The 27855-nt window shown below is 43.6% G+C and overlaps 3 protein-coding genes across 4 annotated transcripts in view; 2 read left to right on the forward strand and 1 right to left on the reverse strand.

The window, feature by feature from the left end:
• Positions 1-9457, forward strand: part of rgs7b (regulator of G protein signaling 7b) — a 79184-nt gene extending 69727 nt beyond the window's left edge. The window contains exons 10-18 of the mRNA XM_028966996.1: positions 2891-2965; positions 3064-3162; positions 4416-4477; positions 4609-4719; positions 5638-5763; positions 6166-6352; positions 7061-7150; positions 7836-7871; positions 8376-9457. Coding sequence (XP_028822829.1) covers positions 2891-2965; positions 3064-3162; positions 4416-4477; positions 4609-4719; positions 5638-5763; positions 6166-6352; positions 7061-7150; positions 7836-7856 — 771 coding nt within the window. The 3' untranslated portion in view covers positions 7857-7871; positions 8376-9457. The remainder of the gene's footprint in view (positions 1-2890; positions 2966-3063; positions 3163-4415; positions 4478-4608; positions 4720-5637; positions 5764-6165; positions 6353-7060; positions 7151-7835; positions 7872-8375) is intronic.
• Positions 9458-11231: 1774 nt separating this feature from the next.
• grem2b (gremlin 2, DAN family BMP antagonist b) lies at positions 11232-20141 on the forward strand. The gene is made up of 2 exons (XM_028965610.1): positions 11232-11546; positions 17567-20141. Exon 2 carries the CDS (start codon positions 17568-17570, stop codon positions 18075-18077), a length of 510 nt encoding a protein of 169 aa, XP_028821443.1. The 5' UTR covers positions 11232-11546; position 17567; the 3' UTR covers positions 18078-20141.
• The window catches only part of fmn2b (formin 2b), a 51679-nt gene continuing 42515 nt past the window's right edge, over positions 18692-27855 (reverse strand). For both annotated transcript variants that reach the window (XM_028965609.1, XM_028965608.1), the window contains 2 exons: positions 20159-20240; positions 18692-19924 (listed from right to left, as the gene is read on the reverse strand). In XM_028965609.1, the coding sequence (XP_028821442.1) occupies positions 19895-19924; positions 20159-20240 (112 nt within the window). In that variant the 3' untranslated portion in view covers positions 18692-19894. The remainder of the gene's footprint in view (positions 19925-20158; positions 20241-27855) is intronic.

A 27855-nucleotide genomic window follows, 5' to 3' on the forward strand; every position in this document is an offset into this window, starting at 1 on the left:
TTTCGGCCACCGCGCCCGTCTTTATTTGTGTTTATTGTTTATTTAATAATAAAAACCCCTTCCCAGTATGTCAGACCTCTGCGCTTCCTTCCCTCGTAAGTCCGTAGTCGTGACACCGTGCAACTATGTCATCCCGAACATGATTTCACACTACTTCCTCATTCTGGGTAATTTAAACCCGTGCTTATCACATGTGCAAATGTCATTAAATATCCTGTTTCCCTAACGTTTCATCAATTTATTTATGTCATTCTTGAGGACTGGTTCCACATTACACTAGCTAACAAGCCCCATGCTTAGCGCATGGAACTGCACTGAAGGTAAGTGCCCATGGCTATTAAATGCATCTTCTCCCAGTTAAAATGTACTAATTAATATTAACTTTAATATACTACACTGGTGTGGTGGTGTGCATGTAAGCTACTGAACTAAGTACAGTAGTAGCTTGGAAACAAAGTTACCATACATCTCACTTTCCTTCTGAGACCTTCCTAGCACCTTCACCCACTGGTACTGGTTAATATGTCTGTTATTACCAATGACATTTTTACAAATGGACCTCATCTCAAACAGATTCACCTGGACCCCACCCAGGGAATTGAGAAGTGATTGATTGATAGTCAAGGATTCCCTGGAGCCATGGACACAACTTGATTAGAAATGAATAAAAACTGAGATGCCGTTTCTGATGTCCTTTAACAGTTTGGTACGGAAACTGGAGTGAGCGGTTTAAATGGGAGGCTGTGAAGTCATATTAACAGTATTTGGGTATCAGATTTAAACTAGTTGTTACCAGTGTTAGGGATAGAGTTACACTTGTGGTAACTCTATCAGTAGCCTAGTGGGTAACACTCTCGCCTATGAACCAGAAGACCCAGGTTCAAACCCTACTTACTACCATTGTGTCCCTGAGCAAGACACTTAACCTTAAGTCTCTCCAGGGGGACTGTCCCTGTAACTACTGATTTGTAATTTGCTCTTGATAAGGGCGTCTGATAAACGCTGTAAATGTAAATGTAATGGAAGAGATCCTTTTATTTTTAGAATAAACAGATTGACAGCAAATTACCAACCTATCGATTTGCTATATTTATCAATCCATTATCAGTTCATTCTGTCAGTAATTTCTATTATCAGAACTATCAACAAAAGTTAAAGATATATGGCATAATAATAGGTTCAGTGTGTTACACTGAATGTATTTACACATTAACATTGACAATGCAATGTATTGGTTTTAATAAAAATGTATGGAGGCCATATTATTTCCTTTTCCACAGTGCTAACACTTGCCCCAGTAATGTGATTCTATGAATTAAATTGCAGCTCGTATGTTTACAGTACATTTACATTTACATTTACGGCATTTAATAGACACCCTTTTTCATAGAGACTTACAGTCAGTAGTTACAGGGACAGTCCCTATGGAGACACTCAGGATTAAGTGTCTTGTCCAAGGACACAATGGTAGCAAGTAGTGTTTGAACCTGCGTCTTCTGGTTCATCGGCTACTACCACTCACATGTTGGTAAATAGTTAAGAATTTAGTATCTCCCCCGGAGCCTTGTCTTTGTGCACTCGTCATGTTCATTGGGCCCATTGCTTTGACGTGTTTGCAAGCAGGAAGCGCGCTGGTGCCACTGTGATGTTTAACCAAACAGGGACCTGGTGGCCCCCGCTGGGCCGTGATTGATTGCTCGCCTCAAGCCACCCATCACCGAGCCTTTCACCAAAGGAGAGATGGGGAGTGGCGGGGCATCTCCGTGCTTCTTGCTAACGTTAGCTCATCTCCTTCCTCCCGGCTCAGAGCGCTTCACTTGATGTAGTTGGTTGTTGTGTGCTAGATTAGGTTGGCCCCGGGAAAATTGATATTGCAGGTGAGGAGCCTTATCTGTCTCTTTCCTTTGCTCAGCCCGGCATGTAAACAGGGAATTTTTTAGCTTCCGAGTTGGATCAGAAGTAGTTACATGCTCTGCGGAAGATGCTTTGTTTTTATATTGACTCAAAGGATGTTTTATTCTTTCATGTTTTCATTGTTAACTGTTGCTTAATGTCAGTTATTTAACATTAAAACACAACGTTATTTAATGATATTTCAGAAGCTATATAATGGAAATGGGACTTTGCACACACTCAAATAAAAAGATTTGTTGGGTTAACTTAATTAAATTATGACACCTATTTCCACACATTTAAATTATGCTATTTGAAACTAAGGCAGGCAAACAGATGGGTCCAACTAATCATTTTTTGAGTGCAGTTTCCCTTATTTAGGGTCAAAATTAGACAACAGTTAAAATATGTACCTGTTGACATTGTCAGTGAAGCCAGTAAATTCTGAAAAATCTAGTTTTATTGTTGTCAAAATCGTCTATGCATATCATCTTACAGAACTTAGAATGTGGTACTGTGGAAGCGTTCAAATCCCACTTACTACCATTGTGTCCCTGGCCAAAAAGAAACAGCAGCTTTCTGCCAGAAAAACTGCCATTGAAGACAAATTTCACCAGTTGTTTCAGATGACAATGATCCAAAGCTCATCCCAAGCCAATTCAACCTGGGTAATGACTTTCGGAAAGGAAAGATGGATGCTCTGGTATGTCCCGGTCAGAGCAACTTCAGTCCTTTATAAATCCAGTGTGCTGCTGTAGAAAGGGCTGTGCCAAGGTGATCCCTCTTTACTCGACTGCGCTTGAACTCTAATGCGAAGAGTATGAACTCTAATGCGAAGAGTACGCAGTTCTGAAAGTAAACGGGCCACAGAACAGATTCCAGGCATCCAAACCGAATCACAAAACATAAATGCTATTTGCTGGAGTGATTAAAACAATTGGCCAAGTTGCCAGTTTTATTTAAGCATCTGCCTGTATGTCCATTTTGTTTTTTGCAGCCTGGTTGTGTGAACACGACAGAGGCTGACATTAAGAAGTCTTCGCGGATGAAGCAGCCCCACAAAACAAGAAAGGTATCAGCGAACTGTGCTGTGTTGATTTTCAAAATTTTCACAGCACAGACCCAAAAGTCTTAACCCCTGTTCTCATGTTTCTGTGATGGCTCATCCAGTCAGTGTACGGCCTGCAGAACGACATCCGCAGTCACAGTCCCACCCACACCACAACCCCAGAGGTCCGAGAGCCAACAGCAGAGGAGCTCCAAGAGCAGGTACTGCATCGGTGTCTATGTCATGTACACTTATGTGTGTGTGTATTTATAGTTTAACCCTAAACTGGGTCTTTCACATGCATAAGAGTCTGATTCTAATCAGTCATTATTTGTCTCACAAAACACAGAATGCATGTTTATGCACTAGAGGATAAATAAAAGATTTGTTGAATCAAAAGTGAAATTGATGCAGTGCAGTCCTGTGGCTTTTCAAAGTTGCATTTGCAAATCGTTGCCCTGGAGTTTTGCCACCCTGATTCAGCCATTTTTCTACTGCATTGTAACACACTTAAAAAAAGGAACCATTAAATGTGGTGACTTGTTTGTGATCGTTTGCAATTACTTCAACTGCAAGTAGAATAAGCTTCGAATGTCATTAATTTTTAATGGCCCTATCTCCTGGAAGGGGAACACACAGCACTTAAAGGCACAATTGCATACCCTGGCTTTCAGCTAGGTACTTTTCTCCAGTTGATGTAATGAGACGACAGCTTGTAATGAACTTTGCGAAACAGAGATAGGACAAACCAAAACAGGCTCTTAAATTGTCATTTTACTGCCACTTAAAAATAAAGATTTCCTGGACAGCTTTCTGTAGTCCATCAAAAGACTAATTTGACTAAAACGAATTAACGTGCATCTTCAAGCATTACATAAGATGGGTGAGTGTATTTGTAATATAGTTTTGTAGTTACCATAGTTTAGAATAATTTAGAATCATATTAGCATATTGTTGATGTGAAACAGTTAAATGAACAAGTTTTTTTTTGGGACCCACTCTCAACATTTTGTACATAAATCAATAGACAGAGGTCCAACTTTATGAGACGAAACAGATCAATTTATGAGATGAAACTGTATCAAACATGGCTTTTCAACAATACATGTACAAAATGTAATATGCAACAGTGTGTAATAAACAGTGCTGTGAAGGTTACTTTGGAAATGTAATTCCTTCAAAAACTACAAAAACTTACCCTATTTAAAATGTAACAGTAGTGTAACTGTTTCAATTACTATATAAAAGTATTGTAATTCATTTGATTACTTTTGTAAATGACTTTAACTGTTTTGTAACCTGGCAGTGTTCACCTTACAGCAGTACTAAACAGTGATTACTGCCAACTTTCCTTACATGGATCAATAGGTGACATGCAGATTTGCTGGCTTGAGGTTACTTAATAATTTTTTTTACCATGACTTTGCCACCATGCTCAACCTACCACATAAACAATCGTCTGCTTCTTCCTTAGATACAATATTGGCAAGCGCAGTTAGATCGACACCGGTTAAAAATGTCCAAAGTTGCAGAGAGGTAAATTAAATATTTTTTTGGAATGTAATTCCGTGTTGTTTTATTAATATTACACACTTTATTACACTTTATTACACTATTAACTGTTGTGCAGCTCCAGCAGCTTCCTGACATTTTCTCAATTTTTACAGTTTGCTGGCTTACACCGAACAGTACATGGAGTACGACCCTTTCCTGACGTCCCCTGACCCGTCCAATCCCTGGATCTCGGATGACACGACGCTGTGGGAGCTGGAGGCCAGGTGTGTCGTTTACACTTCATTTAGTCAGTGCGTGAATCCATAAAGCCCCTCGGGGAGAAGACAGAAAGGAGCCCCCATGGGCAACCCTGACTCCCCCCGAGACCCCATCCTCTCATCTCTCGTTTCATCGCTTTCCCCCCTCCAATCTTTCACCTCCGTCTGTGTGGAGGAACCGGCGCGGCGGCGGTGGCGGCCACAGCTGCTGGCCAGAGTGTTCACACCGTCCCCCCCACCCCACCCCCCGCGCCGCTGCGCTAGGCGGTGTCAACAGCGGAAATGACTTTATCTCCATCTCACTGCGATTACTCCAGCTGTCAGCACACACTTCCACTCCACACACCTCAGTGTGAGAGGAGGAGGAAAATAAAAAAACAAATGCTGACCTCGAATTTTATTTGCAGGGGGGATGTGCTGCCATTTAAACACTGAATTTCCTTCATATACAGCCTGTCAATTTCTTATAGGAGTTCTAAACTTCCCGCATGAAACTGTTTTTCTCCCCCAACTTGACTTGTTACAATTCAGTGCATATTTATGTCCGAGTCATGGTTGTTACTGCATTTACATTTACATTTACAACATTTATCAGACGAACCTTATCCAGAGCTACTTACAATCAGTAGTTACAGGGACAGTTCCCCCCTTGGAGCAACTTAGGGTTAAGTGTCTTGCTCAATGGTAGTAAGTGGGTTTTGAACCTGGGTCTTCTGATTCATAGGCGAGTGTGTTAACCACTAGGCTACCACCACCACTGCATCACACATTCTTGACTTTGTTGATGTTATTAGAGCATTTACACATTTTAGTGCAAAACACAGAAACAGATGCTTTTAAAATAAAATGCTTTTTACAAAACCATGGCCATGTTATTCTATGCACATATTTCATAAATTTATGTCCATGAATATGTGTGTTCAGCAAGGAGCCTGGACAGCAGAGAGTGAAGCGATGGGGCTTCGGCATCGACGAGGTTTTGAAAGATCCAGTCGGCCGAGAACAGTTCCTCAAGTTCCTTGAGTCGGAATTCAGTTCGGAAAACCTGAGGTGAGCAACGAAGCGTGATTAACCTCGATCTGTTCCATATCTGAGTCATCCCTCATTCCATTGGTACCCTGGTTATTTCTGGAGGATCCATATTTGGCTTCCTTGATATAAACACTTTTTCTGTAACATTTTGCATCAGATTACTAATAACATTATTGGTAAAAAAATGTAATCAAAGAACACACACACATTCATGCTCATGGCAAATTATAGGGTGCATCAATTCAGTGATGCAAAATATTTTAACCTAAAAGTTACGTCAGTTGATCCTTAGACCTGTGGGTTTGAATTTATTAGTTATAAATCATAATGAAAAAATGTGCCCTGTAAATGAAAAAAAAAAAAAACAATTAAACTGTAGTGCCATCTGCTGGTCATTCTTAATGTTGTCTGCTGGGTCAGGTTTTGGCTGGCGGTTCAGGAACTGAAGAAACGGCCAATCCGTGAGGTTCCCACTCGGGTCCAGGAGATCTGGCAGGAGTTCCTCGCCCCTGGAGCCCCCAGTGCGATCAACGTCGATTCCAAGAGCTACGACAAGACCACGCAGAATGTGAAGGACCCCGGGCGCTATGCATTCGAAGATGCCCAGGTCAGTACACACCTTCATCGGAGTCCCGCCTAATTATCTAATTATTTTACCCTAGACATCCAAAACTCCAGCATCTCCATGAACCCCTTTTTCTATTGAACCCCTTTTCCCCCCCAATGGCCACGCCCACACGCCTCCTTTTCACCCTCTCTTTTTCCCCATTTACTTATTATGGGAACTTTAACCCATTCTCAGATCCACACCTTTCAACATATTGACATGAAACTCGGTACACACCTTCATCAGAGGCACACCTAATTTTCTAGACCACGCCCCTTTAACAAAAACCACACACCCCAAATCAAACATGGCCAAATTGACTTTTGCTTGTCAACAGACAATGCCCCTTATGTAAGCCACATCCCCTGGTAAACCACGCCCCCTTCCTCTCTTTGTCCTTTTCTCTTTTAACCTTTTTTTGCTTTCCAAGCCAAAATCGAAGTTTGTTCAGAAACTCCCCTTGTCTAGTTGCCTCTGCTGCTGCTTTAATTAAATTTTCAACCTTTGAAGGTCAGTGTGATTAAGGTGTTGGTCTTGTCTCAATCCAGCAGAATAAATGGTAGATTTTTTTTTTCAAATACACGTTGCTTGTCCACAGGGTGGACAACATGCTAGCAGCTGGTCTACACCCAAGGTGTCTCCACAGGGTCTCTAATAAAGTGGCTGATGAGTGTAGATGCTTTATGAACACAACTGTGTTCTTCGCAGGAACACATCTACAAGCTGATGAAGAGCGACTCCTACAGCAGATTTATTCGTTCCAGTGCCTACCAGGAGCTCTTACAGGCAAAGAAAAAGGTAAAGCACAGCATGAAAATGGCCAGTCACGTCACATGAGACAATGATGCTCAGACTCATTTCCTGGGGACTTGATTTTAATGTGTTTATTTGCCCAACACTATGTGCTTAAGTGAATACATAATGCCTTTATACACACACACACACACACACACACAATACAAGTGTTTTTCTATCATCATTCTGTTTTACTGCAGCAGCTGTGGCCTTTCTATGAGTGTTGGTCATTAATAAGAATCACACTTCAGCTGCATACAAAGGAAATTCTTTTTTTTTTTTGCACCTTATTTTCTGCATGATTTATGTAAGGCTCTGTTCTTATTTTTTTATCTATTATCCAGTTTTCTTGTTCGTTGTTCTTTATTTTTTCCTGCTTTTGGAGCATGAAGAATCTTTCTGTCCACCTGTCACTGCTGTGCACTCCAATTACAGATTTGTATTAAAAAATTCAGATTTCTGAGCTTAATGATTAAGTCTTTAGGTTTATTAGTAATATTACTATTCAACATTTTTTGGTTGATAATGAAAATAATGAATTTGCTGATCTTTTGCTAGTCATTAACCTTTTTGCCACAGAATTTGCATGAAATATTTTGTGAAGTCTTTTATTTTATCTTCTAAGGTGCTCAGTGTCTTCTAAGTGCTAAACACTGCAAAAAGTAAATGTTTCTTCTTATTTTAACAGAAAAGCAAGAATCTGTTCTGAAGGATCGGTGCCCAGGTAACTGGTTTTCATAATTTATTAAATTAGATGCAGTTAGATGATAGATGCAGTTCCAGCTTCATTCAACTAGAATTTTGAGACTAAATGTCCCTCTTAAAGGAACAGTTTGACCCTCCAAAAAAACATAAAGCAATTCTTTAATTCTTGTCTCTCCCATAGACAATAATTAAAGTGGGACTTTTTATCTATGTCTTACAAATTCTGCCAAGTATTGTCTCAAAATGTCCCAAATTCTTCCTCTTAATTAGAGGTAAATTAGATTTAAAACTTTGTTGTGTGTTAAGGTTACTTGTTCCAGGAGTGAAATAAGACTTAGCACGTGGCCATGTTCCCGAATATCACTACGTTTAAGCGTTGGAGAAATGTGGTCCTGAATCCATTAAAAAAATGAACAAAATTGTAGGTTTTATAAGTACCTAAAAGTATACGCAAGGCTTATTGACTCCCCTGTACAGGAGAACATTTTTCACTGATGCCGACCTCTTTTCTCATCTCTTCCAGGGGCTGACGCCAATTATTAAGGCTAACGTGTCTTGTGCAATCATGCTAAAATAAAGTCACATTTTAGCGGCAAGAAGGACCATGTCATATACATCGCTATAATCTACTGTATAACCCTACGTGAAGACGCACTGGGCAGTAGACCAGGTTTTGCATGTCAGAGGAACTATGGTAATTTTTTTATTTATTTTTTTGTTATCTCCCAGTTGACTTCGGTGACCCTCAGTGCGTGACGGACCAGGGCACTTTTTTCGGACTCTGAGGACTTTTCAATGCCCCCCCCAAAAAAAAAACAACAAAAAAAAAACGATTTTGTCCAGTGCAACCCTTAGTTACATATCTGCACATTTCAGGCATTTCAGCATGAATTGAGAAACGTGAATGAGTCTTGAAAGGAGAGCCAGTGTTGTTCTGCGTGGGTCCGTGTTCTTCCTGTCACGTGCCACATCTGCCTCCGTTATATAGTCACGTGTGATTTGCCATTTGCACTACGGAGTCTAGCACAAGCCTCTCTGCAACTGTAAAGTCACACCCTTCCACGCCAGTCACATTTGCTTTCTGTTCGTGCCACGTTTTACTGTCTTCTGTTTCAATTCTACTGAAATAGATTTGTTCTCACAAACAATACAGGGTTTTACTTTTATTCATTAATACACAGAGCAGCAAAATGTACAAAACCAAAATGTTTTTCTCACTAGCAGTAAATGTCGTAGAGCCAGAGGCTGATTATGGTCTGTTGTACCTTTTTTGGCCAAAAATGAGCACAGTTGGGGTAAAAAAAAAAAAAAAAAAAAAACATTTCCATCAGCCACGTTATAGCCAATGCAATACGTCAAATTCTACTCCTAGAATGCACAGTCTGGTTTACTATTTTCTTTCTTTACTTCATTTTCTGTTTGAAATGTTACTGAGATCCAAAGACTGCTGTATTGTCAGTGTAGATGCATCAGGTGGATGTTGCACCGACTCATTTGATCTTGGTTGTTGCATTTACAGTATACCTTCTAAAAAGAGAAGAGAAAAAAAAAGTTGTGATTCTGTAGATACATTCCAATAAATAAAGACGTGGAGAGAAGATGTCAGCATTCGCGTCAACTCATGCGTTTCTTTGGATTATGAACTCCTTTCTCAAAGGAAATTAAATTCATGTGTAGTTTTTCGGTATGGTTCTACTTATTCGGAAATCTGCCTGAACTGGTTTGGGAATTGAACTGATTTGATCGGAGTGTCCCTGGAGTGGTGTGACTGTGTCATGTGGAAAGCAGTTATGGAGAGCGATCTGAGTGAGTGAGAGAGTGGGAGCAGATCAACATATTCACACTGCAACCACTAGATGGAGCCAGGGCCCTCTTACCCTCGATCCAGGCTTCATTCCATGCTTTGAAGCCCACTGGAAATTCAGTGGGAAGACCACCTAATGGAAACTATCACATTACATTATTTAGTGATGGGGCAGCAGGCTAATTTACTCTGGAATTCTAACTTGCAACCTACAAATAATTTTTTCATAGTCTGCTTCCATAATCCATCAAATCCCAGCCACACAGCCCTCAATCCAGCGGGAATGTGGCTTTATAAGCCACAGCCTTGCAGCATGTCAGTTTTGCGTCTGTGGTTCCCAGTTTGGCCGCTAGAGGACAGTAAACGCCACCTGAACACGGTCAGAGAAGGGGACGATGCATCAGATCCACCAAGTGGCGCTGTGGTCCCTGTGAAAGTATTAATAACAAACTATTGATGTGGATATAAATGATTGGATGTTAGAAATGAATACACTTGCAAACAGTAATAAGTTGGAACAGATAAAACAAATTCCAGTTATTTAATAAATTATGCATTTTATAAAATAAGTTGCATATTTGCCTCATTTGGACAAATGGGGGAAAATTTATTATTTCAGTTGCATGTTTATTTTTATTTTTCAGTACCAACAGGCCTATATCTGAATGCCAACACAACCTTCTTGCACGTCAATCCCGCTCAAAATCTACTTATTTGAAGGATCAGCTTTACCTCCACTCTCCCACTCCCAGGATGCTCAGCAGGGATGAAGAGTTGAGAAGGCTTCTTACAGTGGTGTCCTGGTCCTTTCCAGCATAGTCATTTCTGTTGCACGCCACACTCTGGACGTGTGTGTATTCAAACATTTTCTAATTTATTCATATATATTAAGAATATGATAATAATCAGTAGATTGTTTCAGTCCTAATACCGACAAGAATCATAGAGAAACATGGCCTCTCCCTGTGGGGGACTTTAAGCTAGGTCGAATAAAATAGTCATAAAGTATGTATAATATTCCAAAATAGTGTAAGTAAAAAATATAGTCAGATTCAGAATTGCGTTTTTTGGCCAATTATGTGAGCGAACACATGCGAGGAATGATATAGTTTAGTGTCTTATATACAAAAAATTACAAAGATTACACAAATATACAATGTGTTTTAATTGAACTTTATATAATCCCAAATCTGTCTCATATGTGCTCAGTGTGACAGTTCAGTGTCCGAAGTTGACACTATACAGTAATGGGGTGTTAATTTAACCCTGGAATATTTAATGTGTCTTAAAATACGAAATAAGGCAGGTTAGATTAATGTAAAGCCAATACGGTCAAAACTCTTGAGGTGTATTACTTGAAAATAATTGCTACTTAATTATATTAAATATGCTTAAATGGTGGTAAATGTACTCTGTAAATGGACCGGGGGAATCCTGCTGCTTCAGAAACTCACTCCTTCTGTGTCTGTGTGTGTGCACTGCTGAGCTCTCAGTTGAGTAATAGTGTAAGAGCGAGTTAAGGGGGTGGGATGGAGGGAGAGGGGAGTGTACAGAGAAGGGAGGGAGAGGGGCGATCGGCGGCGTGTGTGTGTGTGTGTGTGTGTATAAGAGTGAGGGAGCGACGGAGGGGAGACTCGGCGTGATTTGTTTAGCGATCGGAGCCAATAGAAAACCTGGGGTGTGATAGCATCCACATGCGTCCGGCAGAGAGGAGCCAGAAAGCAGACTTCCATCTCAGCGGGGAGACCCCCGCCCACGGCCCACCGCTGCCGCCGCCTTCGTCCATGGGCATAAGAGCAGCTCTCTCCACGGGACCCCGGACGCCAGACCACCTCCCCTGACCCCTGCTGGAATACTCACCTCCAGAAGACCGGACAGCCCAGGCCACAGGTACCGCACATCTGCCCCTCACCTTCAGCTTTAGAACCATTAGAACCAGTACGAAGGTGAACTCATCATCTTAAATTCTACATCTCTGATCCGAATTAGTGGGAGGTACTTGCCACTCACACGTGAAATGATTTAGCGCTTTCCAGATGTTTTGCAGGGTTAGTGAAGAACATCTGACACTCACTACAGTCAGCAGCCCCCCCTGGATGGCTGAGATTTTTCACATTACTGAGGGTGGGCAAAGGGTTAATGATCCGATTAATAACTTTCTCGCCAAAGTGGGGACCGCGCCACCTTGTACAGTTGGCTTCATTGGTAAAGAGGATTTGAACCAAATCTGGTTCTTGTTTTGGTTTTTGGCGGCGAGGTGTTGGTAGAACACGATGCCCTATAGAAGAGCGAAAAGCGCGTAACACTGAACATCGCCCGGAACAGGAAAAATCCTCGCAGGTAGATGTGTCTTCCACCACAGGAACTTAAAACATGCAGAAAGCATTTAGGAATGAATGACATTTGCCTGAATCAAGTCCCTTAATAATCCAAATGCAAACAAATATACCCCTTACAAACATAAATGTCTCTGTCCAGAAGTCTAAATGAATGACTGGGTAATATTTTCATATAGACGCATTCACACATATATTATTTACTTATGTACTTGTATTTCTAAACAAATGCACTTCCTAAATGCATAACTTATATATATATATATATACACACACACACACACACACACATGTGTGTGTATATACATGTATGTGTGAGTATGTATATACATAATTTCCTGTATGTATTAATGCATGGCAATATTTTTACGCTATGATATATATATATATATATGTGTGTTTGTGTATATTTTTTGACATTTTGAATAATGTAATAAAGTGGAATCAGCACGCAGAGAACCTCCACGAACCCGAGCGCTCTTGACACTTCGCGGCGGTTTACAAGCCCCCCCCCTTCTAAAAACATATAAATTGAAGGCCTCTGGGAGGGCGCCACATCCATTCTCCACCGCAGACGTCGAGCCGCTGCTCCTGGGTGCCCCCCTCCATCCTCCCGCCTCAACTGGGGTATGTTTTTCTTAATAGCGTTCCGCGATTAAATCTCCGCTGGTGGTGCCGTGGCTAAAGGCTTCTGAGGGGCTTTGGAATAGTGTCCCTGTGCCAGAAACGGAGACACAGGGAGGAGGAGGTGAAGGGGGGGGTGGGGTGAATATTATATATAAAAAACATTGTAGTGAAGCTTTCCAGCCAGCAAACCTGAAACAGCGAGCTGGAGACAGTCAGGCCGCGGCTGTCTGAAGGCCCTCCTTCCTGCGTATTTCTCATAAAAGATCAAATGTAAACTGCAGAGAGGGAAAGTTGGAGGGCGGCGGGCCAGAGCGTGGCTCACCTACAAGGCCAGACAAAGCAAAAACGATCCGAAGAGGTCGGCAGGCAAGGCCAAGGTCACCTTTTGTTGAGGGAGGGGCGCAGGGCATCGGCGCGTCTTCACGAAACTATCACTTTGCAACTCCAGCCACTCCAGGGCTGAGGGCCACTTGAGTGCAGACACTTGAATGTGGGCCAAGGGGCCGAATAAGCGACCTCTAAAGAACCTGGCGGCCGCCACACTGCAGCGGGTCAGATGCAGGTTTTCACAGGACGTGCGAACGGACTGCAGTAAAAGATTTAATAACGCCCGGCGGGAGGGAAGCCCTCGGCTCAGGGGCCGTTTTACAACTTCTGCTCGGCCACCGCTAAACGCCATGACTACCGCCTTAATAAAGCATCTCCAGTCCTGGTTTTCGACTCTTCCCTGTTCTTTAATTGATTTGATTGCTTCTGGTTGAGCACCGTAGTGTGTCAGCAGGTGAGATTTAATAAAGCGGCAAAAATATTAGGTTCAGGCTTTTTAAATGTCTCATTAGAGTATAATTGTATCCTTTTTTTTTTTAAATTGTTTTATTTTAGCCAGTTCCACATCCACTCCTGGTTTGGGGGATTAATCATCTAGCAGGCCTGATTCCTCCAGCACAATCATCAGCAAACGACAAGCTCTTGGTGCGAGATCACGTGTATTTGGGTTGTATGGTGATATTCTGATTGGTAGTGGTTTCGTGACATTTTTTAAATAAAATAATGCAGTGAAGTGATTGTCACTTGTGATACACAGCAGCACATTTGTCCTCTGCATTTAACCCATCACCCTTGGTGAGCAGTGGGCAGCCATGACAGGCGCCCGGGGACGGTGCTTGGCTCAGTGGCACCTCAGTAGCACCTTGGCGGATCGGGAACCCTCTGATTACGGGGCCGCTTCCTTATCCGCTAGGCCACCACTGCCCTTGGGTTGGGTTCTGATATGAGGAGCTGTGGAAAGCAGAAAGCACCATCCAGACGCCCTTATCCAGGGCAACTTCCGTACAATCAGTGGTTACAGGGACGGTCTCCCTGGAGACACTCAGGGTTTAGTGTCTTGCTGGTCTTCTGGTTTATTGGCGAGTGCCTGGGATGATGAGATCTCAGACTTGATTCGTCGTCTTGGTTGTGGCGTGGCATTATAAACCGTCCCAGGTCCTTCTCTGGTCTCTTCCTGGTCCGGAACCTCTCCGAGTAAACGGCGTTTTTGTTGACTTTTGAGATTTTTAGTGGGATACAGGATCCTCGACCCCCCCATTCTTCCCATCTCTGAAGTTCTTCGCATTTCCACCTCCCCCGAGGTTCGTGCCCCTGGCTTGCCCTTGTTATGCTGCGTGTCCTTCAGGTGACAGCGGCCTTTCCCGTATTTGACTTTCCGTGCTGCTGGTTTACTCTAGATGATAAATGGAGTGGGGACAGCCAGGGACGGACAGAAAACCAGGCAGTGAAGTGAGACCTAGGGCACGAGAGGAGAGATGAGAGTTCATCAGGGGACCGTCGCTCAGGGGCCCCTAAGACCCCCGAGGCTCTCTGCCCCCATGAAATCACACGGGGCCCGGCGGTGTAACCTACCCCGAGCTTGTAGAAAGGGAAGCTAGCCCGGGGAGGGGGGGCTCGTCTCGTACCACATGTCACCCGAGCGCCAAGTAGCTCTTCCCATCCCGACTCTTGTTTCTTTTTTTTTTTGGATGAGGGCGGGGTCTCACCTGTTGCCAATTAGACAGGGTGGGGGGCTGCGGTTGCCGGGCCATGTCCAAACAGCTCGGGGGGTTCGCCGGCGAAGCCCGGCGTCTTGTGTTCTTTCAAATGTCCTGGAAACGATGTTTTCGCAGCAAATGAAGGACGAGATCGGTGGCCTGTGGTTCCGCCCCGGAGTACCGAGGGCGTGCGAGCAAGTCCGCCGCGAACGAGCGAAAGGAACCACGCGGACACGAGTGACAGCGAGCGCTGGCGCGGTCCTCCTCCGCACCGTGGGAGAGACCCTCTCCCACATGGGAACCGTGTGCCCTGGGGGGGGCAGGAAAAATCACAGAAAACCAATTAGGGGGAAAAGTGGAGGTCAGCTGCCCCTCGGTATGGTGTGTGTGTGTGTGTGTGTGTGTGAGAAGGGCCCTGCTATTTTCTGCTGCATTGACTTCCTTGTGTGTGTGTGACGGGGGGGGGGTTAGAGCTGCTATTAAACAGCTTTATTAGCGCTATGTAGTATCTAGATATAAGACAACATGTTCAGAAAGGGACCAATTATTTGTCTATTTCTCTATACATATAAAGTCAATTTCTTAAAATAAAACATGATGCCCTGCAATAAACTCTACAGGCAAATCTATATTGCATCGATGAATTGCTTACCAAATTAATATATTTTGTAAGTGTCTTAATTAGTCTTGATTACAGGCCATTAATCTACTATAACCTGTAGCGTCGTAGCATCGTGTAAGGCGCAGCTCAGCGGATTCTTTCCCCGAGAAGGAGGTGGACCCTCGAGCGCCAGGCGGGATCTTCCTCCTTTGATTAGAACGGACCGACGTGAGCGCCTCACCGCTGGAGCCTCGGTGCTCAGGTCGCCGTGGGGATGCCGCTGGTTCTTCAGGGTGCAGAGAATGGGGTGGGGTGGGGGGGAGAGGAGCTCATCCCGAGTTTTCCACAGTTTTTTTTTTTTTCCCCCGCACACCAAGATTTTCAGCCGACCTCGGTTTGTTTTCTGTTAAAATTTATGGGCCCTGCAGACTGGGGCCACCATGTCATACTTAACAGCAGAGGAGGAAAAAAAAAAAGAGCCAGAGCGAGAAAGAGAGCCTGAAAAATGGAAGCGGCAATTTGCTTCCATACATCCATCATCGTCTGTGCCGGGTCTCCTAATAGGCAAATATTATCTTGTACTCAAAAGAAATTGAAATGATAAAATAGTCAAGAATATGTATATCTCGGTAAGTGACACGTAAGACTGTAAATTATACCGAAACATAATGAACGTATTCTCTTTCGGAATTGGGACTACACAGACTCTCCGGTCATATAGAACTGGCGGCCATGAGAAGCCGATAACGTACGAACCAAGCGGCAACTTGTCCCCTGTCCAGAGCGCCACATCTGCTGTAAAGATGTCTGGAGCGCCTCGGTGCCGCGCCCGCCGCTGCCGCCAGGACGAGAGGAAAGTGACGAATCGGGAGTGAACGAGGGTCTTCTGCCGTTCGGAGGCCGGCGCACCAACCCCAACCCCCGTAACAGCAATCAGCGCGAAGACTTTCCAAATTTCACATCCAAACAAGTCTACATGATGGGTGTTGAGGAGGTGGCCCTTACCGAACGTGTTTATATATCGAGAGCGCTTCCCACTGGCAGAACAAGCAAAGGCCCCCAATTATTTTACAGGAGTCGTCGCTCTCACTTCCTGTTCCCTTTAAGCGCCTCGAAACTAATGGCTTAATTACGCCAATTTGGCCTTTTGACGACAAATTCATTTCCCGGCTTTGTTTGAAAGAAAACAAACGGGCCATTTCAGGGACGGTGACCGGGGCTTCGGGTTTACGTTCCTCTGGGCCGCGTTGTTTCATCACGGCTGCCTCTGACGGACGAGCGGATGAGGCTCGGTGACGAAAGATGGCGAAGTTATGGCGACGGATGCTCGGTTCGCATCGGAAAAAAGAAAATAAAGATGTGCAGCTTGCCGCTCCCACTAAAAAGGCCGCCACGACCTTCGTTTGACCCGCAGCCCGTGGCACTGAAAAATGTACAACGAGCCTGAAGAACAGTTGATCATTTCACTGGTACGTCTTCTTGACGGCAAGGGGTTGCCAATACGGGCGGCTGGCAAGGTTCGACGCGCCACATTCTTTGTCAGGATCAGTAAATGTGACTCCCACTTGCGGCTGGACTGTCGGTGATAACCAGACACGCTACGAATGGGAGTTACGGGCCCAGAACAGGCTTCTTCACAAACACGGGCCCATCACAACCTCTGCTGCTGCGGCAGGTCAAGCTTACTTTCCATAACCACCCAGCCCTGAGGAGGTCACCAGCTGGTGGAGACCTGCCCATCTTTCACACACCGTCTCATAACTATGGACCGACCTAGTCGGTGTGTGACCTTTAGGAAAAAAAGTGTTTTTGTTCATCGAATATATTGAAATTGTGGTAGTAATGGGTAAGACACTCGACTATGACACAATCTACCACAAAGTCGCAGGTTCAAACCACGCTCACTACCGCTGTGTCCCTGACTTAAGTCACTCTGGATAAGGATGTCTGATATATGCTGTAAATGTAAAATCTGGGGAGGGGTTGAGTAACTCTTATTGAACACTGAACAGGTTCCATTTCACACACTAATTAAATGTGATTATATAAAACAGTTGCAAAGTTTTAATGTAATCTCAATGTTATGTTAACATTAATATCATCGAAAATTGCTCATATACATATCTAAATGATGCAGAGTTTGGAGCAGAAAATCCCTCCAATCTGGCAACACTGACTAGGCCAAGCGGTCAGTTGACTGTACGTTGCTCACCATTTGGAAACTGCATATGAAATTGCAAACCTGAAGGTCACCAAGGCCCTTAATAATGAGTGAAATAACTGATGTGTGTTTTATTGAACGTCTGCTCCCTGTCCTCGCAGAATGAAGTGGAAGTTGGTGCTGTCGGTGCTGCTGGCGGCGGCTCTGTGCTACTCGGCCTCGGCCTCGCGCAAGAACCGGCCCCAAGGCTCAATCCCCTCCCCATACAAGGGCCAGAGCAACACGTCCGACCGCCGCGCGTCGCGGACCAAGCAGGAGGTGCTGGCCTCCAGCCAGGAGGCGCTGGTGGTGACCGAGCGCAAGTACCTGAAGAGCGACTGGTGCAAGACGCAGCCGCTGCGGCAGACGGTGAGCGAGGAGGGCTGCCTGAGCCGCACCGTCATCAACCGCTTCTGCTACGGCCAGTGCAACTCCTTCTACATCCCGCGCCACATCAAGAAGGAGCAGGAGTCGTTCCAGAGCTGCGCCTTCTGCCGGCCGCAGAAGTTCACCACCCTGACCGTGGAGCTGGACTGCCCCGACCTGCAGCCGCCCTTCCGGCATCGCAAGATCCAGAGGGTCAAGCAGTGCCGCTGCATCTCTGTCAGCGTCGGCGACTCCGGCAAGCAGTGAGAGGGCCACTCGAACAACCACAACACTTCCACCGCCCCAAACAACCAATCAGAAGAGAGAAAGGCAGCCGCAGGGAAAGCTGGACCGTTTCTGTTTTCTTTGACTTGCTGCTGTTTGACGGGACCCATCATCCAACACAACTGGGCAGGAGTTGTGTCATGTGGGCGGAGTTATGAACAGGACGGCCAATCAGGCATCAAGACTCTGGCCCTGTGGGCCACTGTGTGCCTACGGAACAGAATAGAGCCAAGATTGGTGTGGGTGGGATGAGGGTTTGTAAGGAACTGAGGAGGAGTCACCAGCCAATCAGATCTCTACTTACTCACCCAGAGACCTGTTAATGACAGAATACATATAATTAGACTGATCATAATAGAGATTATATAACTGTGGTACAGAAGCAACTAATAAAAATGTATATATATTTAGAGGGAAAAGAATGACTATTATATATTAAATTCTATTTCATGTAGAGCTTTTTTTTTTTTTTTTTCAGAACATTTGAATGACTTTCTTGCTTGAGATATATCATTTTAAGCGCTCTGAATGGTGTCTTCTTTAAAATGAGGCATTCAAGTAAAGCAGAGTCGCATGAAATAAAATAAAATGCTGACTTTATTTAATCCTTTTATTTTACATAAATTACACAGTCCTCAAACCAAAACAAAAAAAAGATACAAACACTTATTGCACGGCTGGATAAAAGTGGAGCTCCAGGGTTATTAAGTGATTGACATTTGGAGCACAGGACCGACATGCTGGGACAAAGTAAACGCAAAAAAAATAAATGTACATATTAACAAAAATATTTTACATAAAACAAATACTACTTTACATTAGATCAAGTAATGATGTTTTTTTAAATACATTTTGAGCAAAAAACATGTCAAGTAAAGTCAATGAATGTTAAAAAAAAAAAAAAAAAGAAAAAAGAAATGCACAATATCCAAAACTTTCTTAAAACCTTCCAAACTGCTGCAATAACCCTGCGCCAGTCACTGATATGTTCCCCCTTTTAATGTTGTACTGACTAATAAAATGGGGTTTGAATGACATTCAGTGTGTTTTCGAGAAGCAGCGCTGTGGCGTCCTTCATCTCGCTAAACCTGCTCCTCTGCTGAGCCTTCGTAGGCGCTTAAAATGAGAAAAGCTAAGCTTCGCTTTGGGTCCGTGGGCTTATTGAACAGGACAGGGTCGTCTCTCCTAACAGGCTTTTCGTTTTTAAAATACAATCGGATCGGGAGAAGCCTCCACTTTAAAACTGCAGGGGGAGGGACCGGACCCCCAGAGTCACGACTTTGAATATTGCCATCTGAGCATCATGGGCTAAAATTAAAGCGCTCGCCGGTGCCCCTGATTCTGCTGTTGGGAGAGCGAGTCTGGACGAATGACCTCTCTGTGGCCTCGGGCCCTCGTGTTCACAGAGCTACTTCTGCTGTCTGCCACACACATGGGCGGCAATTCCCATAATTCACTGGGGTTTGTGACCTAAATATGGAGATACAGGAGTATTGCCTCGACTGCACGTGAACCGGGGGACACTGGAAGATTTTGGTGGAGGGTTTTGCTGATTTGAAACGTTCCTCTCATCCCGTGTGCGAGGCGTGATCGAAGCGGAATGCAGTCTGTGTACAAAGGGGGCCGAGAAGCAGCCGTTTCAGGGCGGGAAAAAAAAAAAAAAAAAAAGGAATTAAAAAAATTCAAGTGAGGTTTTAAGTGCTCGTCTGCTAACAATGCAGTCACTTTTGACTCCTCCCCCTTTTTTCAGTGATACTCTTAACTGGGGGGAAGTGGGTGGGCGTATAAATACACGACTATCATGTCTTCCCAATTCCCAGTTTGGCTTTCTGGAAAACAGAAAAAAAAAAAAAAAAAAGCAGTGATTTATTTGTGCCGCATTTTCCGCATTAAATCATACTATGTGCAACTCTTACAGAAACAAAACAGCACACCACCATAATTAATAAAATTATATAATTCATATAATTAAACGGCATCATCAAACAGTGAATGGTAATTATTTTTATCAGTATTTTGTACAGGGGGAAAAAAAAAAAAAAAAAAGGTAGAAAAGGACTTACGATCCCAGAGGCATGCTTGGGTTTGACACTGTAAGAAGCCTTCTCCTTGGCTTGTCTGAAACGCTCCTCCGCAGCTTTCACTCTGATGTTAAAAAACACACACACAAAAAAAAGTCCCACAATGAAATGAAAATCACAGCTACAAACACAGTGGAGGTAAAGCCTCCCCAAAGATAGCGCTTGGGCCTGGTGAAGCATTAAGGCTGCAGCGCTTGAACTGATGTCATCAGACGGCGCTCTGGCGACACTGGGATCTGGAGGACACTGCTGGTTTATAAAGGGTGGGCGGAGGATGGAGGGTACCACCGCAGGGTGCTGTTTGTGCTCCCTGGTACTAGAGGTTACAGCTTCTACAGAAGAGGCACCACGTTTCAGCTCAAGAATCCGGATAATCTCCTAACTAAAGCTCTCCTGGTACCGGCTCCACCAGAGAGCGAGTCCCTTCTCCTCCAACAAATATCCAAATAAAACATGCATGTGTGTGTGTGTGTGTGTGTGTGTGTGTGTGTACACACCTCCAGGTTAAAGCTGTAACCAGGCCTAAACTACAATTCCGAACTCTGTCTGAGACTGACAAGTACGGCTTTTTAAAAGCCCGGCTTTCTTTACGCGTGATATGGGGAAACGTGCAGGTTTAAAAAAAAAAATAATAATAATTTATTGGCCTCCATTTCACCTCATCAGTATCCATTTTCACATCTCTCTCTTGATAATTAAAAAGCTTCATCTGACGATGGTGGCAGAGATTTGCAAATGAACATTAATTAATCTGAATTATTTCGTCTGAACCCGGGTCAGGTGTGGTTCAGGCAAAGATGTACCACTCTACCTCCAATAAGGAGAAAAGGCCACTTTTTAGATCCGTTTTATCACTACCCCCAAGACATACTGACATACAGCAGTGACACTGACGTGGTGGTAGCGGGACAAACTACATCAAGTCCATGTTCAGAAATGGACCTATAATGGACAAGGAGAGGTTCAACCCAAACTGTGCAGATGGCGATATTACATTTTTAGCCAATTAACAACAGACCTGCTGTGATAAGAATAAACGGAAACATTTAATGAAAAATGACTTCAAACATAATAAGATTTAACATGAATATTCAGTATTTCATGACATTTAATAGTTGTCTTATGTATTATAGCTGGTATGATTTCAACATGACTGTACATTTGTCTTTTTTCTCAATGTATTAAATATAGCCACCTTAATATAGCCAAATAGTATTTTGGAATAGAACGCAATATTAAAACGGTTGTGGTCATCTCTAATACAGGCGGGGGGAGTGAAAATAACCGGAGACGGGGGCGTCCGCAGGAGCCTCGGTGGCCACGCGCCACTCCAGCCGACAATGGCTTGGTTAATAAGGCCTGGAGGCCAGGGCCGGGCTCTACTCCCAACCCCGGGTCAGGCCGCCGGGCAGACGCGTTGAGCCCCGCACCCCTGGGGACTGTTTATATTAGTTTTTTTGTTCCAGGAGATTTATTTTCTATCTTCTCTCCCCCTCCCTTGAACCTCCGGCTGGAGGTGCACTCACGGTGCCCTCTGCCCACTCTCGGCAGGGAGGTTAAGAGCGTGTTGGAGAGAGGAGAGCAAGACAAATTCCCAAATCCTCACACACGCACACAACCGGCAAAAAAAGAACGCAAAAGGAGTTTAATTGGAGCCGACAGAACGCAGCGTAGCACGACTACTTAATCTCTGCGGTCGGAAGTGCTTCATTACTACACGCTCTTAACTCCACATATCCATTCTTCACCCCACCCGATATGGAGCAGATTTTTTATTTTTTTTTTAAAACCAAAGGGGCAATTTACTAACTGGAAGATGCTCAATGTGTGTGTGTTGAATGCAACACAATCTCTTATTTCCCTGACCTCCAAAATCCATCAAAAGAATAACCAGAATTGGACGTGTGTGAAGCGATGGAGGCAGTAATTGGCCACGTTAGCAACACATTGGCTGACCTCCATATGAGTTTGAACTCTGGCTTAAAAAAAAAATACAAATAAAAAATGACATCACTCTGCATGAGCCAAAAGAAACATTCTTACTTGTTCACTATTGCTTAGAACTGTTGACTTTACTGTATATAAATAATCTTTTTTCAAGTCAGATTAAAACTCATTACAAAATATCCTATTCCTTCCAAGACTAATAAAAGAGAAAAAAATATCTGCTCTTGTTTTCATTATTATTTGCATCACACACCCACATGGTATACAAAACAGCTTTAAACATTTGATCGGTAAAACGGTAAAAAAAAAAAATACTGACAATAATAAAGGGAACACTTAAACGCAATGAAACTCCAAGTCGGTCACATTTCTGTAAAATCAAAATGTCCACTTCGGAAGCAACACTGATTAATCAATCAGTTTCACATGCTGTTGTGCAAATGGAATAGACAACAGGTGGAGATTATAGGCAAATAGCAAGACGTCCTCAATAAAGGCGTGGTTCTGTAGGTGGTGACCACAGATCACTTCTCACTTCCTATGCTTTCGGGCCTTTCACTCTAGCGGTAGCATGAGACGGAGTTTACAACCCACTCAAGTGTCTCAGGTAGTGCAGCTCATCCAGGATGGCACATCAATGTGAGCTGTGGCAAGAAGGTTTGCTGTGTCTGTCAGCGTAGTGTCCAGAGCATGGAGGCGCTACCAGGAGACAGGCCAGTACATCAGGAGACATGGAGGAAGGTGTAGGAGGGCAACAATCCAGCAGCCAGAGCGCTGCCCTGCCCTGCAAAATGACCTCCAGCAGGCCACAAATGTGCAGGCATCTGCTCAAACAGCCCAACACAGTGCAGCACGCTTTGCATTCGCCAGAGAACACAAAGATTGGCAAATCAACACTGCAGCCCTGTGCTCTTCACAGATGAAAACAGGTTCACACTAAGCACATTTGCTTTTCCACTTGAATTTTGAGTGCGACTCCAAATCCAGACCTCCATGGGTTGATACATTTGATTTCCACAGATAATGTTTGTGTGATTGTCATCACGTGTGTAAAAAAGAATATATTCAGATCTATACTGCGTAGTTTGAGCAGTATAAAATGCCGCTTCTCTACTCTAACAAGCTGCAGGAGGTAAAATTTGAAAAGAAAGAAGGAAAAAAAAAAAAAGCCCATCATTTTAGGAAGATGAATTCGGCCACTAAGTGTACTCTCTCCACAGACCATGCGAGAGCCTGAAGTGTTTACACAGGGAGGACGCGGGGAGAGTTATGATCAGTCTATAAAAGCCAGCCAAGTCGGAGACGCTTGGGCCGGCCCGTCAGTAGCTGGACTACTTTAAACATCGGTGGGGTAAAAAATAAATTCAAACTTATCTGGACCAAAAAAAAAAAAAAAAAGGTCATTCCTCCTGACTGGGGACGGAGGTGAACTCCTGCAGGGCCCACAGGCCCAAATATGGGGCGCTGCGCTGCCGGGGTCACATGGCCCTACACTACTTTCTCCCTCGCTAATGATTAAGGAAGCAGGAGTCACCCGTTCTGACAATTACCAGGGAAGTTCCCGAGCTGTAAAAGTTCAGCGTGGGCAGAGGGGGGCGGGGCTCCTCAGTCAGCACACTTTTTCTTTTTCTATCCCAGACTCTCCTTAAGAATATGGTGGGACACATTAACAAAGAGTAGATGTAGGAGGAAAAACCTAAAACAATAAAGGGCCACAAAAACAACTTAGACTCATTCAAGCTTGGACTACACAAGATCCACAAGAAGTATACAATCTTGTTTGCAGTATAGTGCATCCTACAGGCCAAACAAATAAAATGTTCCTAAAATGGTTCTTGAACCATTGTCCTCCAGGGACATGACCCAAGGTTTCCCAGAGCATCACAGAAATCATTAGCACATTAATTTTTGACATTACATTAAGACCTCTGAAAACTTTAGAATAACTCAATAACTTTAGAGGCCGACTTTGGAACTCCCATTTGAATGATTCTCATCTCTGAGAACAAAAATTTGAACAAAAGTCTCGGTTAAGGGGTCATTATATAATTGAAGGCAATCAAGACCAGTTTCAGTTGAATTTTACTAAATAATAAAAGAAATCCTTGGTTCATGTTGTTAGAGGTCCCCTATTATAACAATTTCACTTTGTGAGATTATTTAACATTAATAAGGAGGTACCCTAGCCCGTCTACTGTCCTGCAGTGGCTATAAATGGCACGGTTTAGCCATTCTGCTTCGCCATTCAGAGAGCAGCTCGGACGATCGGATCTGGAATTTGTCCCCTTACGTTGTCATAAGGGGAAAGGTTACCTCCTGTTTCTCGTGCTTTGCTGAATTTCCCACCCCTCCCCTAAAAAAGGAACTTGGTGACTGGATTTAAAAAATAAGCCCAAATGATTTTTTTTTGTTAAGTAACGTGAGACTCTGAAGAACCAGTGGGTTCATTTAATTTTCTCCTGGAAAAACTGTACCAATCAGGAAGTGTTGACGTCATTTCCGCGTATGCCTGCTCGCTTCTCCTCCTCATTTGCATTTAAAGCTACAGACACTGAAATGACGCGTTCTTGGGAAATCTCATTGTGGTTCTGGCTGTAAGATACTGTACCTCAAAGCCCGATAAAAAAGCAAAACCTTTTTCATAATAGGAGACCTTTAAATAGGTTTAGTCTACTGCATTTTAAGACATGAATATTCTGGAAGGTGCAATTATTTCTATAGAAACGTTTTACTTTCATTACCCATGCAGGAGAGTTCTTTTCAATGTGAATCTACTTCATTCAAACTACAAATCTCGTAGCGAGAGTGAGCTCGAAATGAAAACGTAGAACCACAAACATTACAGCAGGCATGAAAAATTAGAAATCCATCACATATGTTCAGAGTCGTTGATGAAAAAATGTGGGATTTTCCACTCTGCAGAATGTTCCTATTGTCCAGAATGTTAATTTAAGTATTTAGATATTACTGTCAATATGTGGTCTGACGTGTGGATGTAATAAGTGATAATAAAGTGAACGATCATGTATTACCTGGATTAGTACTAACTCCTCATTATTGTGGAAATTAATAGCGTTGCAAAAGTGTGATTTTAGGGGGTCTGGACACATTATCCAAAAACACTTTCTCATCCCTTCCTGAGGACACAATGGGAGATGAAGAGGTTGGGGGGGGGGTCTTGCAAGCCACTTCACATGAATGGCTTTGTCAGAGTCAGGATCTGTGTCAGACGGATTCATTACTCCTTGGCTCCATAAAGGCTCCGCAGCCAGACACCTTTGCAGCCCCCCGGGACCCCCGAACCACAGCTGCCTCCGCTTGAAACCGGCCCCGCGATACGAGACAAATGAAGGGGACGACGGGGGTCTTCAGGTGCCACCGGAGAACGAAGGCAAACACTTTTAGGGCCTGATTCCCACCCCCTGTGATTATTCCGGGACGGGAGAGGGGTTGGGAAAGGGGATGACAAATGTCAGGCGTAAGGCAACACTGGCGGCCGGGCTGTGGGAATGTCTCTATCTGATGCGCCGCACAATGAGTCAACACTTAACAGACAAAAGTGGCCACATCGCGACCCTACGGGCGGAACCGGGTACCGCGGTGGGGTTTCCTCCTCCTCCCCGGCATGCATTTTAATACTAACGTTCCTTTCTTGGGTCACCGGTTTTCTGTCAACCATGGCCATTCGTGAGACAGAAACCAAAAAAAAAAAAAAAAAAAAAAACCCAAGTCAAAAACTGAAGTCATACAACAAAGCGGACTCATTGTTGAGCTGAGGAACGCTCATGTAAATCAGGGGAACATCATCTTCTGCCTCGGGTCGGGCGGGATAAAAACCCAGGTTAGAGAAACACGACCTACGATTGAGGTTTTTAACAAATAACTGGAGGACAGGGGAGAAGCTAAGTAAACTTTATCTACGTTGGGCAGAGCAGGATAATTTGTATTTGTTGACTCGGGTGGTTTATCGGCAAACCGCATCAAACCACTGGAAGCTAATGGTACCAATCAAGTATTCTTTCCATTATTGGGGTTAGAAAAATAGACGTGGGTCATTTCGCCGGCCCTCCCCGTCTTGATGAATTTTAATGAGGCAGATATAATCTAATATTAAGCATGTGGTACATGTTATGGGAAACTGGTGTTCAAAGATAGGGCCAATGTCATGGGGCTACTAGCAATGATACACACACACACACACACACACACACACACACACACACACACACACAGGTATTTTACCTTGTAGGACTGGGAAATATTAAATATTTCAAATGAATTTTTCTAAAATTCATTTGAGGAAAGCAGAAATACGACAGGTGGTTTTGAATGGTTATGACAAAAAAAAAAAAAAAAAAACAATTTTCCTACATCATGGGATAAAATAGCACAGCACATGATAATAACAGGTTGTGCACTTACTTGACTTGCACATTTGATAAAAGAATTTCTTTCAGGATGAAGCTCTTATCAAACATAATCAGAAATAAAGATGAAGACAATACAAGTTAACAAAAGTAATATTCACGCAGAAATAACATATCTATGACAGTATAATAAATAACTATGACAGTTTAATTCCAGGAATACATGAGCTAGGGGGTGACTTCAATTAACTACTAATGAGTAATAAAAAGCAACAACAACAAAAAAAATGTTGGTCCCGGTAGTGTGTGTTTCTGGAATGGAGGGAAATGGAGGGAAAAGAGGAAAAAGGGACGAGATGGATGCTGCGCTGCACCTGAGCGTGTGTCATATTGTCAGGAGGGGCTTAAAATAGTCCAGAAGTTTTCAATTTCAGGGCGCATGGTGTAAATAAGATTGGGCCACCAATTCTGCACAGGAGTCTTTCATTCCAAATCTCTACTTTCTAAGTGATCCAAATAAAATAGATTGAAAAACCTTTATATTTCTATTTCTACTCAAATTAATTCAAATTGAATCATTTTGGAACCCTTAATGAATCTGCTGCAATGAGCAGAAGAAATCTTCAACTCTGTATAGGTTGACCCCCCCCCGCACCCCCTCTCTCATGCACTCATTCATCTCTAGTGAGACCAATTTCAGGAATGTGCTCACGTCCACCTCCACTTGTCACAACAAAGGCCTCCGCCATCACTCAGCCCGAGTCAGGAATAAGGTGTAAATTTGACCTCGGCCAAGGTGCTGGATTTTCCCAGCGCCTCCGTCAGAGAGCGTGCCAGTGAAGAAGCCCGGCAGACGGGTGGGCGGGCGTGTGTGCGTGCGAGAAGTGGAGGTGGTGCACGCCACAGCCGTCATATTCTCCATCACTGCAGGTTTTTATTGCAAACAAATGTTGCCCGTGTGCCGGGACGGCAGATGCAGGTATTTGCGGTAACGCTACATTACATCAGGCTTTGCTGCCAGTGTGGAGCATGAACAGTCGACTGTACGAGGGGAGAAAAAAAGAAAAAAAAAAAAATGTAAAAAAAGGTGCCGAGAGACCCCCCCCCTCACACCCCAACCTAAATGAAAGATGCCAATAAAAGCAGCGTACAGTAGTACCGCCAATCACTCAAAGCTACAATTTTAAAAGCTATTAATTGTTTATAAATGAATATTACTAGATTTAACTGACTTTCTATATTTGATTATTTACAACTGGCATCTGAACGAAACATCTCGAGTGTATGACATTTTCTCTGGATGCTTGAAAAGCATCCATTTTTATTTCCAAAAATTCCTGGAAAAGATGCAGCAAATCTGTGCAT

This window comes from Denticeps clupeoides, chromosome 2, assembly GCF_900700375.1.
Source record: "Denticeps clupeoides chromosome 2, fDenClu1.1, whole genome shotgun sequence".
NCBI lineage: Eukaryota > Metazoa > Chordata > Actinopteri > Clupeiformes > Denticipitidae > Denticeps > Denticeps clupeoides.

Excerpts from the sequence above, each read along its gene's own strand:
- grem2b (XM_028965610.1), top strand. The coding sequence starts at position 17,568 with ATGAAGTGGAAGTTGGTGCTGTCGGTGCTGCTGGCGGCGGCTCTGTGC.